Source organism: Microcaecilia unicolor, chromosome 2, assembly GCF_901765095.1.
Source record: "Microcaecilia unicolor chromosome 2, aMicUni1.1, whole genome shotgun sequence".
NCBI classification, from domain to species: domain Eukaryota; kingdom Metazoa; phylum Chordata; class Amphibia; order Gymnophiona; family Siphonopidae; genus Microcaecilia; species Microcaecilia unicolor.
The window spans coordinates 567812597-567829843 of record NC_044032.1 but is presented as its reverse complement, the minus strand read 5'-3'; the positions used below and the strand labels follow the sequence as shown (position 1 = coordinate 567829843).

The 17247-nt window shown below is 41.7% G+C and overlaps 1 protein-coding gene across 1 annotated transcript in view; it reads left to right on the top strand.

The window, feature by feature from the left end:
• Positions 1 to 491: 491 nt before the first annotated feature.
• The window catches only part of FRG1 (FSHD region gene 1), a 55279-nt gene continuing 38523 nt past the window's right edge, over positions 492 to 17247 (top strand). Inside the window, exons 1-3 of the mRNA XM_030191473.1 lie at positions 492 to 606; positions 8068 to 8129; positions 14413 to 14535. Coding sequence (XP_030047333.1) covers positions 545 to 606; positions 8068 to 8129; positions 14413 to 14535 — 247 coding nt within the window. The 5' untranslated portion in view covers positions 492 to 544. The remainder of the gene's footprint in view (positions 607 to 8067; positions 8130 to 14412; positions 14536 to 17247) is intronic.

Here is a 17247-nt window from a genome sequence, read left to right as displayed (position 1 = left end):
TCATAAATGATGTCTGTTTTAGTGACAGTTTACCAGGAGAAAAAAAAATGTCTGCACGAATACAACACGTGCTAGGGAGTCCCTATAAACAGCCCCTCCAAATGGCAAATTACTACGAAAAGTTATTCCGTTATTATACTTCCTCTGTGTACATTCCTATGCTGCAAAAGCCGGCACGTTTGAAAATATAATAAGTGAGAATAAATAAAAACGCTACCAACAAAGAACGACAATGAGGATGCAGCAGCTCATAGGCTTGATTTGTTTCTTTTGAGTGTACTAGATGATGATGACTCAGTCTGCGCGGAGAACGGGAAACAGGCAGCGACAAACCAAATCGGCTTCAACTTATTGACGTCATCCCGTCTCCTGCTTTCTTCAACTTCTTTGATCACAATGCCCTAGCCTATATCCGGAAAAAAAAAGTTCCTCTCTTCCGGTGCGCAGCCAATCAACAGCGCCGAGCGGCTATCAGTGCCACTTTACCCAGACTTCCCAGCTTATAGGAATAACTCCCATGAGTTCCTGTTAGTTGATTGCAGCTATGGCGGAGTATACGCGAGTTAAATCCACTAAGTTGGTGCTGAAGGGGATGAAGAGTCAGAGGTGAGGCCTGTGGGAAGGGGTTGCTCTCGCTTAGTACAGAAAAAAAGATTAGTTGAGGCCCGGAGGCCCGATTTTTTTTTGCGCTTGCTGTTCTGTATTGAACTACGAGTCCCAACATGCTCAGGGGCACACCCGCGAAGGCTGTCATTCTATGTAACAAATGCTGGGGAAACAGGACAGGATCACTATTTCCCTTTGAGATGGAGGGGCTTGATTGTAAAGTATGGCTAGATTAATGTGTTTCAGTTTATTTTCAATTAGTTACTGCAGTGACGTTTTTAGTTAATATATGTGTGTCGTCCTTCTAAAAACAGAGCATTCCTAAAATATATCTTTAGCACACACAATACTGCTAACAACTAATTAATTATTATTCAAGTACCAAATTCCTTTATTTAATGTTACAATAAACAAATGAATTAAAATTTTATTAAACTACTAATCTATATGCCCATACCACTCACACTACTACATACATATCACATGCATCTCTCTCACACCTTCACATATCATATACAGATTACAAACGTTAATATGCAATATGGGGCCAGATTGATGTAAATAGCATTCCACTCCAAATGCAACAGTTCATCTTTTGCTGGTATTGCATAAATCAGATGTTTAAAGAGTGAGCGGCTGCGCATAACCGCCCACCCACGTTCTTAATTAGAAAATGTTTTTCATCAGGTGAAAAATTTTTCCCGAAAAGCAGCACGATGGCCTGATCACCACAAGAGTTACAAATCAGAGTATTCCATTTAGGTGCCCTGAGACCATATGGTAGGAGTCTGTTCTATAACAGAACCCAGGCACCAATGGTCCATTCTAGAACATTAGCGTAACCCAGTGTTGGCACACTGAACATTTAGGCACTTGTAGTTACACCAGACAGAGCTGGTGTAAGTTTGAGCACCAGAATGTGGCAGGGACACACTATTTATTTATTTATAACATTTGTATCCCACATTTTCCCACCTATTTACTACTACTTAACATTGCTAAAGCGCTACTAGGGTTACGCAGCGCTGTACAGTTTTGCAGGCTCAATGTGGCTTACATAGTTTCGTAAGTGGTGATTACCAGTTCCGGATAGGAGAAATACATAGTTGAGGTAGAGGGACAGATTAGATTAGGTTACAGGAGGAAAGTTCTTCCTATGATAAGAGCTAAAGGTAAGAGGTTAAACTTCATTCATGACAAAAATAGATTGAACAATTAGAATCATTAAACTGGAAATCAAGATAATTAGCAAAAACAGTTGAGATATAGAAAATACATCTCTATATATAAATCTCTCTATATAAAAGGCAACCTGAAGCCTCACCGGAAACTTGAGGTGGTCAAGATATCCGGTTTGCCACAGACTGTCTGCCTCACCCTCGCGTCACAACGTGATGACGTCGAGGGCGGGCGAATGATGCGTCTCAACCATGAGGCGCCAACGGCCCCGTCCACCTCGCGGTCACTGTCGCTCCCCCCTTCACTCGCCCCCTCCGTCTGCCACTGGCCTGCCGCCCGGCCCCTCACAGCGCCTCTCACCTCTGACTGAAGGCGCTGCAGCAGGCAACAGATGATCGTTTCCCTTCGGCCCTCCCTCCTTCGCTCCCTGTGTCCCGCCCTCGCACAATTTACTCAGACGAGGGCGGGATAGGGAGGGAAGGAGGGAGGCCCGAACGGAAACGATCAGCTGTTGCCTCTACTGCAGCACCTTCACACGGAGGCGAGAGGCGCTGTGAGGGGCCGACCCCCCCCCCCCCCCCAAGCAACACTGACACCCCTCCAAGCCCCTGAACCCCCTCCAAGCCCCCACCGTCGCTGCACCTCCCACCCCGCCCCCTCCGAGTCCTCCCGAGTACTACACAAAGCCAGCAAAAGCGACAGAGCATGTTCACAGCTCCTCCGACCAGAAAGAAAAGGTGAGCCTTAGTTCCCTGTAAGCAAGGAAGCCAATTTTGGTGATCTCTATTTCCACTCTCCTGCGCAGCCGTCATTGCTGTACACTCAAAATAAAGCAAGCAAACGTATGAGCTGCTGCATCCAGGTTGTCGTTCTTTATTATTGGTCCATCTGTAACAACTGTAAAGCTGTTTCATTTGCACCCCCCTCCAAGCCCACAGCCACTCCCTCACAGTTCGCCATCGCCCCCCCCCCCCCCCCCCCCCCCCCACACACACACACACACACTCTAGCACACAAACAAAAAAAAAAACCAACTGGTAGCCACCAAAAACACAACCTGAAGGATCCCTCACTTTCAACCCATCACCACAGGAATGCAGACCCCCCCCCTTCAAAACCCCCTTGCCACTTCCTCACAGTTCACCATCCCCAACCCCCCCTCCCCCTAACATTCTCACTCACACACACCATCACACCCTCCCAACTAGCCAACCCCGCCCACCCCTCCCTTTCCCACCCCTCAAACAACATTCTGAAAACAAAAACACAATATCTATCACACACACACACAAAAACACTTCACTAATGACAACAAGCCACAAGCAGGCGGTGGCCGACCACAGGGCCGTGGAGAACACCTGGAAACTTATGCACAAAGTGGTGAGTTGCAGGGGAGTGGGAGAGGGGAGGGAAGACGGCCTGTAAATCCGATGACAGGAAAGGGGGCCGTGGAACTCGGAGGGGAGAGAGGGTGGCGTGGGACTCGGAGGGGACAGAGGAAGACAGCGAGGGAGGGGGGATAATCTTGCTAGCGCCCGTTTCATTTCATACAGAAACGGGCCTTTTTACTAGTGTTGTATATTTGCGTTTTGTTAATTTGCGTTTAGGATAAGTTGTTATTGTATGCTTTCTTAAATACGTTTTCAATAGTTTACGGAAGGTCACTGTGTTGTGTGTTACTTTTGTGGATTTAGGTAATTCATTCCAAATTTGCGTGCATATGTAGGAGAAGCTTGGATGTATATGTTAATTTATATTTCAGTCCCTTACAGCTTGGGTAGTGGAGATTCAGGAATGTACGTGATGAGCTGGTAGAGTTCCTGGTTGGTAGGTGAATAAGGTCTGACGTATATCCTGGAGTCGCACCATGTATGATCTTATGAACCAGGGTGCAAACCTTAAAAGCAATACGTTCTTTAAAAGGGAGCCAGTGTAGTTTTTCTCGAAAGGGACTGGCACATATAAGTTTACCTCATTGTATTCATGTTTACTTTTCTTCATTTTACTATTGTTTATATTGTGTAAGTTTTATGTCAAGCTCTACACTTGCTTGGGTAAATCTCTTCACCAATAAACACCAATAAATACAGAATATTGTGATTTTATTTACATAAGTTATGTATGTTAATGGGAGCCCTACGCATGCTCCACTCCTGTGTGTGCCCCCTTGCAAATACACACTATCCCCCAAATTGTATAAGCTTAGGGCCAAATTCTATAAATGACGCCTTAAAAATTGACACCAAAAACCACGCAGTTAGTGTGATTCTATAAACTGTGCCTTAAGTTAGGCATAGTTTGTAGAATATGCACACGTGCCATTCTTGTGACTAAAATATGGGTATACCCAATTTTGCCACCTAAAACCAAGCCTAAATACCTACGCCTAAGTTAGAGGCAGATCAGGTGTATTCCATTGTAATGCACATAGTTTTTTGAAACGCCCAAAAATCTGCCCATTCCATACCCATGGCCACACCCCTTTTTCAACTGCGTGCATTATTTACATGCACTGCATTGGAGAATACGCCTAAAACGTGGCGCATATACATTCAAATTAAAGCCAAGTAGTGGCATTATTTGGTTAAGTACCAATTACCGGTGCTGATTGGCTTATTAATCAAGTTGTGTATTCAGTTTGGCCATATGACCAAATATCACGCACAAGTTAAGGCACCATATATAGAATTTGGAGTTAGAATCAATGCTGAAAAAAAGCACTATTCTATAAGCCATGCTTAAAGAGTTTATAGAATAGCATATATGCCCAGTAGTTGCTCCTTACTTTAGGTGAAATGTGGTGCAAATGTATGTACCTAAATTAGGTGCTTATCCCCCTTATTCTATAACGATGTGCGCATATGCTAGGAATGCCCCCGTTCTATCTATGACCTTCTCATTTCTGTGCCCCCCCCCTTTTTTTTACTCACATATTAAACCTAATTAGTGCCGTTAATTGTTAAGCCAGTTATTGGTGCTAATTAGCTCATTATTTAATTGCCCGAATTTTTGCGCATGATTTTTGAGGTCTTTTATAGAATTAGCGGGTAAAAGGGAAATTCTATAATTGGAACTTTAAAATTGGCACCCCAAAAAATTGGCACTAAGTACTGTTCTATAAGGACACGTGTTCTTTATAGAATAGCATTTGGTACCGATTCCTGCGTCAGACATAATATGGCTTCTGAAACCTGGTGTAAATGCTGGTACCCGAGTTAGGCATTCTGAGGCTGAATTTTATAACTGCATGAAACTTTCCAGAACGCCCCTAACATGCCCTTGACCATTCTCCCTTTTGAGTTATGCACGAGTAGAGTTAGTCACCATGCCTTAGAGAATAGTACGCAACCAGATACACATGCATATTTTAATGCGTGCCAGTTAATAATTGATTATTAGCATCCAATTATTGGTAAAGGGCTTGTTTAATTCATTTGCGCATGCACAAATCGGCACCGTATATAGAATCCGGGGGTAAGATTCTAGAATATTAACATGCATGCATGTGAATACACGCGTAAGCGCTAGATGCATGTGCAGCGGTATTCTATAATAGTGAGCAAGTTACATAGAAAAATGTATGACTTATCCAGTCTGCCCATCCATGCCATCTACTCTCCCTATGACTCCCTTAGAGATCGTATGTACTTGTAAAAATACAAACACCAAAATGTATAATTATTCTAAAGTATACAGACTTGTATTTTTAAAGGAGAAAGAGCCCTCAAACCCAGAGGATAAATGTCCATGGGTATAAGCAGCAGCAAACTTAGAAACAAGATAGCGGTTTATCATCGGACTCAGAAACTCCTTTTTTTTTAATATATATTTTGCTGTGCCACCATTTACTGTGCATCAAAAAATTCATAAAATACTGCTGTGATGATAAGGACGCCAAAATCATACTGTCATTTATGAAACAGCACTTAGCTTTAATGTTCAGCGGGGTACTGTTTCATCCGTCTTATGGCTTCATCAGGATCTCGTGCTGCTCATTAACACCAAAGTGGTGAATCCTCAAATCACCAGCTTATTGTAAATCTGAAAAAATAAAACTTTAAACAACTCGTGCTGTATAACTCGTAAAACTTGGTCTTCAACCTCCTGGTTCACATACTTCCAGCATCCCAAAAAAATTGTATTTCAATATGGCGCTCATACGTCACATGCCAACTCTTTCCTTTAAATAGAAGGGTTGACATCATATCCGGTTTAGCGGGAAACTTAGAGCTGTCATCCAAACTAATGAAACTGCAACACAATCTCTGTATAACATGAAGGATTCTTGATAAAAAAATATATATATATACTGATCAATAGTACTGTCTAATCCTGTTAATTCCATGATTTTCATATCAAAAATCTTTATTTGCCTCTCATCGCTGTAAATACAACTTCTCCTCTTATACCAGACTGTAATTAACATCATGTCCAATTTAATGGGAATTTAAACCAATATGAAAAATGTTTACCACAATCACTGTTTGACATGTAAAATTATTAGTAAAAAATATGCCAATCAGTGGTACTATTCAAACCAGCTGGTTCCATAGTTTTCATGTCAAAAATCCATTTTGCCTCTTGTCGCTGTAACTGTAACTTCCGATCTCCTCCTCTTGTACTGGGTAATACTTTATCCAGGATACAGCATCTCAAATCTTGAAAAGAATGTTTCATTAAATGCAATGCTCAGCCAGTGGCTCCTTCTTGTTCATTCTGTTAATGTTTGACCAGTGTTCCAACATCCTAACTTTAAACGGTCTGGTAGTCATGCCTACGTATAACTTCTTACATAGGCAGCGAATCACGTAAATCACATGATCTGTTAAACAGTTTGTGCAATGATTCAAACGATATGTTCTCTTATTAATCTCATCTTCAAACATTCTAGTTTGTAATGTGATTTTGCAAATCTGACAAGTGGCACATTTAAAATGGCCAACAATCTTCAGTTCTTTATTGGTTGGCTTTTCAGGTAAATCTGCGGTGCTTAATTTTTCTTTCAAATTATTCCCCCTAGCAAAAGCAATTCATAAATTAACATCCTTGAATGTTTGAAGTGATTATATAATACCCATCGATTACTTATCATTTTGGCAATATTTGTACAATGGTGATGAAATATACAGTTTGCAGTTCAAATATTTTTGAGAATTGGAAAAGGAATATTATGTCATAATATTTTATTTTAGTTACATTTGTACCCCGCGCTTTCCCACTCATGGCAGGCTCAATGCGGCTTACATATACAGGTACTTATTTGTACCTGGGGCAATGGAGGGTTAAGTGACTTGCCCAGAGTCACAAGGAGCTGTGCCTGAAGTGGGAATTGAACTCAGTTCCTCAGTTCCCCAGGACCAGAGTCCACCACCCTAACCACTAGGCCACTCCTCCACTCCAATATGGTAAGTAAATTAATGAATATGGATGAGAAAAATTTGTATGCCCACTGCATCTTGTCTGAAGATCTCTCTCTCATGCATGTTAATTAAATGTCTTAAGACTGGGATTTCATATAGAAACAATATAGTTGAACAAGAATTCCTAGGCTCTAAAGAAGTATATTGCGAAACACTACCCAGGTTCAAATTTTTAATAAAAATAATTTTAAAAATTTTGTGAAAGTGCTCAGAAAGCCATCATCATGACCTTAAAGTGAATAAATTCACAAGCAACCACTGTTATTTATCATGGTGGAGTGGAGGAGTAGCCTAGTGGTTAGTGCAGCAGATTCTGATCCTGGGGAACTGGGCTTGATTCCCACTGCAGCTCTTTGTGACTCTGGGCAAGTCACTTAACCCTCCATTGCCCCAGGTACAAACGAGTACCTGTATATAATATGTAAACTGCTTTGAATGTAGTTGCAAAAACCACAGAAAGGCAGTACATCAAGTCCCATTCACTTCTCATTTTTTTAAGACAGCAGTTCTTGATAATGTCACAGTCCCAAGTCCACAATCCTTATATAGGTTCCCAACACAAAAAAACTTTTTTTTATGAATAATCATCCACTCAGAAAATCAACTGGGCTGTGAAGATCACTGTTTATGTACGCTTTCCTATGATAGATATAGTGCTTGCAATATCCATAATCTCACCCTGACTTGGATCCAGGTTTCTCTTACGACAGCTTCATCAGGGGGTACTAGGGGAGCAGAAGCACTCCTGCCTTTTGATGAAGCTTTAGTAATACCTTTCATGACCATGTTTACCAGGCACTGTAGAGTTACTGTGAGATGCAAAAAGGTCACTGATGCTTCATTTATTATATTTGCCATGCAGTAAGAAAAAGCACAAGGAAAAGAGAAAAAGAGAGGAGGAAGAAGACAAACTTGACATTGTGGGTGAGTTCCAGAATCATTTGCAAAATGAGCAAGATCAATTATTTTAGACTAATAGGGGCACTGTCAGAAAAAGAGCCTCAAGCTTTCTTGATTATCAACTTTTGAAACTGTTTCAAGTAGCTGGTTGCAGCCTGTGCCAGTGTGACAGAGTTCTGACCTGTTCCCATGGCTGCTAACCCCCGACTTTAATAAAAGCTGCTAAAATTTGTGCATGCAAATTTGGACATGCACCCAATTCACATGTGCAATTTAATTGAATAATTAGCTAATTAACGCTGTTTGGCTTAAGCAATTATTGGCACTAATTAGATTTAATTGAAATATACACATGTAAATTTAGGCACAAGTTCAGAAAGGGCGCTCAGAAATAGGAGGGTCATGGGCAGAGTGGGGGTGTTCCTAACATTTAGGTGTGTTATAGAATAATGAGGATTGTCACCTAATGTAGGCACATACATTTGCCTCACGTTTCAGTTGTTGCAAATGGCTGCACTTAGGTACAATTCTCAGGCATAAGCGCTATTCTAGAAACCACGCCTATCTTTAAGCGTGGTTTACAGGATAGCGCTTTTTTCAGCGCCAATTTTTTTTGGCACCATATATAGAATTCATGCCAAAGTGTGGCAGCACTATCCTTGACCTTGGTCATCTCTTGAGAAACCTGTGGAAATCACTGCACCTCTCAGAGCCCTGCTGCACACACAGTCATGGAAACTGTAAGCCCTACCAATGTGTCTTAGGAGAAGGAGAGCAGTGGGATTCTTTACTTGTTCACAGCTCTTCCATCTGTCAACTTGTCAATTTGTGGGCAGGAAATTAACTAGTGGGACCACAGCTGCCACATTATGATTGGCTTCTCCAGGTTGTGGAATCCCTAGTGTACAATTAGGGATTCAAAAACTAGATTGGGGGTATTTTTTTTTTTACTTCAGAGGGTTGTTTTCTTTTTCTACAAGATTTTGCTTCTAATTTTAAAACAAGAGAATGGCATAGAAAACTGTAAATGGTGCCATCCTTTTTTATGCAAGAGATGAATGTACAGGAACTTGTCAAGTATTTTGAGCATTGTTTTTTGTAGGCTGTTCTAAACAATGTGTTTGTGCCTCACTCAAACTTAGACATCTTAATGTTTCAAAGAGGAACACTGCATCAGTTTGTTTAATTTTTTATTTTCAAGGAAGAGTTTGGTGTCCTAATGTTATTTATTTTTAATAAAATTGTGATTATGCCTTGCCTTTTACGTTACCTATGTCTAGTTTTTCTTGTTTTTGGTACAGATTTATTGGTGAGGAAGTGGTGCTGTGGTGGGCCACACTGCAGTGGCTGATTTTTTTTTAACACTTTTAGGGTCAGACATATTCAGAATTTTTTTTTTTTTTTTTTGGGGGGGGGAGGATCTCTCAGATTTTTTTTTTTTCTACTTAGCAAATCTGCCCCATGGAGTTGACAGTGACTCATGCCTGTTAATCAGGATCGTGGCCCAAGGTTTCCCCCACCCCCTCCTAACAAATAAATCTGGCCCATGGAGCTAAAAAGGACTCATGCCTGTTAATCAGGTGCCTTTTCTTTGCTGAACAAGAAATGAAGATTTAGAGCTTACAAAAGAGATAACAGCATAATCTGAGACAAAAAAAAAAAGCTAGCTGTGTGTACCTCTGATCAAGTTTTGTGTTTTTACTATTATTTTCCTGTGTGTTAGAGCAGTAGAAAGAGGATGTTTGAAATGGGTCCCCTGTTGTCTGACGTGGTATACTAGGGTCTAAATCTTACCCTGAATACATTAAAAATAAACACATTTTGGCCATTGTTTTAGAAACACATCCATACACTTGTAAATACAGATTTCAGAAAGCCGCTGTTTACACATAGAGATTTCATTGGGTGTGGCTTGTTTGGGACGAAAATCTACATGTGTATTCCCCACTTCACAAAAAGAATAGACGTGTATGGAGAGAACATTTCTATGTCAGGTTTTACGCCAGCTCAAAGGCATTTATACATCTCAAAAAGTGTTCATTTTGGCCAGGAATTTACATTAAGCATTAAGGGAGTCATTCTCCTTAATCCCATGGAGTTCATGTCAATTTACGAAGTGAAACCCACTTAATATTGTGGCCTCATTATGGAGTCCTTTTATTGAAGTTTAGTGTGCGTTAACTACTAAGAAGCCCAAAGGCATAAAATGGGCTTCTTAGCATTTAGCACATACTAATTTTATTAGCACATGCTATGCTTTAGTAAAAGGGTCCCTATGTAATTACTACTACTATAAATCATTTCTATAGCGCTACCAGTCGTACGCAGTGCTTCACAATTGAACATGAAGAAAAGACAGTCCCTGCTCAAAAGAGCTTACAATTAAGTTTGTAAAATGGGGCAGCTACACATGGAAGTGGCATGACTTAAATGTGGAACTTGTCAATATACCCCCACATTGAAGTTTCCCTATAATCCATTGATTTCCTCAGTGAGGTGGGCATGGAAACTAAGGAGGAAACAATTTGGATTACCGTTTACTTGCTCTCCTTATTTACCACTACTGGGCACTGGGGCCAGGATTTAGGGCCCTGTTTACTAAGCAGTGCTAAGAGCGCTTTAGCGTTTTTTAGCATGCGCTACTGAATGGCACGCTAATGAATATCTGGGCAACTCTAGTGTTTTGCGTGTGCTAAAAATGCTAGCGCAGTTTAGTAAACAGAGCCCTTAGTGGATTAGGATTTTAAGCATGGGAAGAAAAAGGAATTAAAAGTGGCGGACAGCTGCGACAGGATGGGAATGTACAAATGATTCCTTTTGAAACATTTCAGAACAGTAACCACTTATATGCCTTGGATTGTTATATTTATGGGTTTCCTATTATGTGGGAGTCTAGTCCATAAATAATGCTACATTTCAGCAATATTGGTCCCAAGACACAGTTGAGAAGGGCCTTATTAGCATGTATTATGCAGCATATATGGATAAAAGTAGGACTAACCCTTTTTCAATGTACTATACAGAATTGGGTCTGAGATATAAATACTGAATATGCTGCTCTGGGAGTGCATTGTTTAAAGAAATACTGAATCTAAATAAATAAGGTAGCGTACACAATATATAAAAGTCTAAATGCAACAATCACAAAAAAACCTACCCCCCCGTTTACTAAGCTGCGTGGCAACGCTGGCACAGTCCATTCAAAGTAAATGGGCTGTGTCAGCATTAATGCACAGCAGCCGCAAGCACAGGTTAATAAACAGAGGGGCTAGATTTTAATTATAAGCATAAACCTTAAAAACAATTCTTTTATTATTAACAAGCATAATAAAACATAAATTACATATAAACCAACGTGATTCAATTGAAAGATCGGTGTACAAAATACATATACAGCAGATGCAGCAAAATCAAGCAAAACCCCCTCAGCACAAACTACTCATTCCCATTTCCCTGTTGTTTAGATCTAAATCACAGTTCAAAAACAAATTCTTTTAACAATTAGTAGGCTGGAAAATTCAATCCAAATCCATTCCAGGTCTTCTGCTTAACTTCTTCAAAATAGACCCAAAAACTGTCTCAAAAGCAGAGATGTTGAAACATTAAACTTCTTGCTTGAAAGAAAATCTCACATAGCAGAATCAGCAAATCCAATCAAATGAAGTCACCAGAAGATCCATCCAAGAGTCACCAGGGTTCAGTAACAATCCTCTGTCTGCAGTCAGATGTTCAGTGTTCAAGTCTCGTACCCAACACGAGTCCGTGTTTTGCCTGAGCGTCAACAAAGACACTCTCTACTCTCAACAAAGTAGATACCTATCAGAGCAGCATACCATATGGTGTGTGTTGTAGTTTAAAGAAATACAGAATACTACCTCGTCTATGAGCCCTAGCTGGGTGCATAAGGTATGGAATGCTAGATCTGCAGAGTGTCCCTGGTGTGCATAGGATGGTACTTTGATTATAAGCAACAATCACTGCTGGTGGACCTGTCCACAAATTGCACAGTTTTGGGTATCGCTGTGAGACCATTTGGCACAACTGCTTTATAATGCAATGCCCCACACAGAGAAATTGTGTTTACTGGATTTAGATAATGACTTGGGAACCAGTGGCGTAGCTACGTGGGGCCTGGGCCCCTGTAGATTTGGCCCTAGACCCCCCTGCCGACGACCCTCTCGACCCCCCCCCCCCCCCCGGCCGCCTACCTTTGCTGGCGGGGGACCCCAACCCCGGCCCCACCAGCCAAGGTCCTCTTCTTCCTTCATTCTGACGTCCTGCACATTGTACATGCAGGACATCAGACTCGCAGAAACAGAATGAAGCCTTGCAGAGATCTGCAAGGGTTCGTTCTGTTTCTGTGAGTCTGATGTCCGTCAGACTCAGAAACAGAACGAAGGAAGAAGAGGACCTCGGCTGGCGGGGGTTGGGGTCCCCCGCCAGCAAAGGTAGGCGGGGGAGGGTTGGCGGCGGGAGGGGGGGGGGTCAAAGTTGGTGGTGGTGGCGGGGGAGGGGTCGGCTGCACCGGGGGGGGGGGGCTAAAATGTGCCCCCTCACCTCGGGCTCTGGACCCCTCCCAGCCGCCGAAGTCTGGCTACACCCCTGCTTGGAACTGACGAGTGAGGAACAGGTATTGTTTGTTTGGAGGCCCTGTTTAATGGTAAAGTGCAGCATGTTGTTGCAGTGGACACGTGCTGAGCCCCTATCTTTCCAATTTTACAATTATGGAGGAACCAAATGCATCATTTACTTCGTATGGAGAGATTCTCTGTATTAGGTGCAAGTCGAAAAAAGATTACCCAATTTATTCAGACATGGGCCCCATTTTTGGATTCTCTGACTCCTCGATTGCATAATGGTCTATTAAATGCTTTGCAATGTTAACAAGCTAAATGAAGGTGCCAACTTCCGTATGGACTTTGTACTATGTTAGGCCATTTTACCTTTAACCAAGTACTTTGGTTGTTGGTGGGTAGAGAGGGAGGGTAGTGAAGGGATTGGGGATTGTTTATTGAGGGATTTGTTTTGTTACGTATATTCACTGCTTTATGCTTTTGCATTATGAACCTGAATAAAGATAATTTAAAAAAAAAATGTGGAACTTGTGAAATCGCCACTTTCTTATGTAAGTACTGAGTTTTCCACATGAAAGCTACCAGGTTCATGCCGTTAGTTTTTTTTTCAACATATTTGTAAAGTGGCCACTCTTGCTGGATGTTCCGGCAGTGCATTTGCTCTCCTCCAGGTTTTTTAGAAAGGGCCTTGTGTGGGCAGAGCCTTTCTGAAATATCACTGGAATTGAGTATATCTGAACCTGGACATCTCAACTTTGATCTCTATATTCTCAGGGTAGTTCTATAAATAGTGCTCAAAATTGCGCATGTAATCTGAGTAATGAGCCAGTTAGCATCAGTAATTGGACACCAACAATCAATTATTGGTGCTAATTGGTAACAATTTGAATTTTCGCGTTCATCTTGCTAGGCGCTATTCTGTAAAAATGCACGTGTAAATTTTTCAGCATGCAGCTATAAAGGGGGCATGGCCATGGGAGGGGCATGGACCTGTCGGCAGCGTTCACTATAGATGCATGCAATATTAGAGAGTACAGGACATCCACGCCTAATTTAGATGTGAGGATGTACAGCACAGTTCAGTTGGTGTAAATCCTCACACCCAAAATTGGACACGGATCCCGGCGCTAACAGCACCCAACTTAGAATGCCGTTTATAGAATAGAGCTTAGCACTTTTTTTTTTTTTTAGCACCCAAGTTTGGACACCATTTATTGAATCGAGTCCTCTGTCAGTGGTTCCCAAACCTGGTCCTAGAGGCACCCCAGCCAGTCAGGTTTTCAGGGTACCCACAATGAATATCAGTGAGAGAAATTTGCATGCACTACCTCCACTATAGATATTCTGAAAACGTGACTGGCTGGGGTGCCTTCAGGTTGGTAACCACTGCTCTATGTCAAATGGGGCTCTTTTTATTTTCCATTGTGCTGGATTACTAGCTTTCTCTCTGCTTATTGTGGTGGTAAAGCATTCTGAAAAAAAATGTAACAGGAATAGTTTACTGTTTCAAAAATAGCTCAGATGCATAGTGGTTAAATCCCAGACATTCCTTTGATGAAATGACTTTTTTATATAGCTGGAGAACTGCAAATAGACAAGGGTTACAGTATAAGGTCAGTTGGGATTGTAAAACAATGGAAAATCCCTTTCAAGTTCAGAAAAGTGTAGTATGTGAAATTAAAGTATAAAATAGAGACTTGTAACGGTACCTCTCCTTCCTTTTCATTTTTCAGGAAACTGGTGGGTAGTTAAAAATTTTGGAGACATTACAGGAACAGTGGCAATAGAAATGGACAAGGGTGCCTACATCCACGCGCTTGACACTGGCCTTTTTACTCTTGGAGTGCCGCATAAAGGTTTGTTGTTTGATGTTAATCTTCAGCAACCAAGTGGACACAATTATTGTATTCTAGCATAGTGACTATTGGACCAATAGGTCCTAGTATATAACAACCACTCCAAATGCATTTCACGGATGTCATCACCTCCTCAGGGGAATCTAATGTATACAGTCAGGGGGTAGAAATGATTTATGATCCAGCATTGCCCCAGAAATTTCTTTGCAATAATTTTCAAAGGAAAGGTTATATCATATTCTCTTCTGTCATTTCTGTGGGTGCTTTGACAGTAGCTGTGCATAATTTGAGTAATATTCCCAAGTTATTTTCAATAGAGGGGAAGATCAAAGAGCAGAAGCCTTCTCTATTAATTTTTATTATATTGAATTTTGAATGGCTCTGAAGAAATTCCCTTGCTGAGTGTGACAGAATTAGGGTTCCTCATACTTTGTACAGATCTGGGATAAGGTGCAGTTATCCCAACAAGGCAGCAGAGGTTGCTGCAAAGAAGAAGTGATCTCACTATAGCTGAGAGGCTGCTGGGTGTTGTAGTCCTGACAGGATGCATGGGGACATGTGTGGCCACTTAGGGTGGGGTTTAAATGAGGAGAAAAAGCTCTAGAATAATTGGAAGAGGGAAGGGGCAGAAGTCTTGCCAGGTGGTAGAACAATCAGAGAAGCAAGGGCTGATCAAAAGAAGACTGAAGTAAGCCTAGAGCTACCACTTCAGATAAACTGAGTCTTGGGGGGCCTACCGCTGACTCAGAAATTGGCAGGTTACAACCTTAAAAAGAGATATATGTATATATTTTTTATTTATACGATTTTATGCATAATATACAAATTACATACTTGTTCAAGAAAAACAAATAATTATTACAATTATGAGCAATAACTTAAAGAAGGAAAAACATCACATCCTTAGACCTCTAAAATAGGAAGAGCAATACAAAAATAACAAGGAGATTAAAAGGAAAAAAACATATCGAAAGGCCATTAACTTGAACTAACTCCAGTCTACATATACACCCTAAAAGGAAGTTAGACCTTTCCGACAGAAATCTTTAAATCCAGAAAGGCTCCCATTTCCTCCAACAGAAAGTATACATATTTTATCTATATATATAAAAGGCAAGACCAACGTTCTGAAGCCTCCAGCCGGAAGTGTGAAGCGCCAGAGATATCCGGTTTCCACATGAGTGAAGGAAAACAGCACAGCACAAAATCCCTCTCTCTGTAACAGTGAAGGACTCAGAGGAGGAGGGGAAAGAGATGTCCTCACTCTCTCTGTAACACAGAACAGCAGGAAACTTAACACTGAAGGACTGGACTCCAAGGGGGGAGGGGGAGGGAGAGAGGGCAAAGGGCAGGGACACACACTCCCACATGCACACTCTGAAGAAAACCTTGCTAGCCCCCGTTTCATTTGCATCAGAAACGGGGCTGTTTTTACTAGTGTCTAAATATTTAAGGGTAAGCCGAGAAAAAAGATGCCCCCATAGATATAACTTCCTGCCTCAGAGAAAAGATATATGCTGTTGCCAAATCTTTAAACTGGCCTGTACATATGCACTGGAGGGAGGGAGGTAATATGTGCATAACTTACAAAATACTGTGCTAAGGGCCAGTTAATCTGGTAGCTGTGTCAAAGCGCTTGCTATGAAACTGACAAATTTCTAATAGGGGAGTAGGTACAAATAACCCTTAAATATATTAGGGTAGTTGTATGTATATACTTTTTGAATTATACTAATTTCAAACAGTCGCTAATGCAGCTGCCTCAGAATACATGTCATATGGTCACTAGTTTTTCCTTCTGTCAGCAACCTTGCAAGTTCTTGCTAGCTGGCAGGGCTTATGGTTGGAGGATTCCAGAAACAGTGTAAGCGCATTGCCCAGTGACTAGTTCCTTTTCATCTGTACCGACCAGTCGAGGACGAATGAGTTATGTCCATCTACCAGTGGATGGAGACAGAGAAAATAGTTCAAGTGAACCTCCCTTAAGGGTATCGTGCAGCCTGGAATGTTCAGTATTTTCTCCGTCTCCAAGCGGATGGTAGATCAGTGCTTGGTGCTTGCTGTGGCTCCCAACCTAGATGGACCTGGTTGTTGTTGGAGCAGGGGGTGTTTGCTGGATGACTTTGCTCTGATATTTTACTCTGTTTGGAGCTTCTTGGAGCTTGGATGACACTCGGCAGGCCAGGTCCCTGATCCCCAGCCTGGGTGACACCTGGTGGTGAGGCAGCTACATAGAGTGAGTGCAAGATGTCTCTTTCCCTGTTATTTGTTCTTTGGCACCACAAGTATGCCATTTTCTTTCTCACTATTTCTGGCTGCAGTAAGTGAACTCTGATTTGTTACTGGGGAGGCTTTCAGGCCCCAGTCCGTTCGGATTCTTCAGAACCTGCGAATTATTATTATTTTTTTTCAATTCTGATTTATTGGGGGTTTGTTTTTCGGCCTTTCTTGTGGGGGACAGTACCACCAGACTCTGTCTTGAAATCAGCGGATCAAGCGGATGTCCCGGTTTCGCTGTTAACACACTTTCTCCGATACTGGTGCGGCCCGGCCATTGGGCAATTTTTCTGGTTCAAATTCCTGCTGGTGCAAAGGTATTTTCCTTCTGTGGGTTGCCCCTCCCTTTTGTCCGTTCTGTTTCCTGCCTTCTCCGGCGTTAGACTTGTGTTTAAAAGAAAAACAGAGACCCATGCGCCCTTCGTCTGGTGCTTC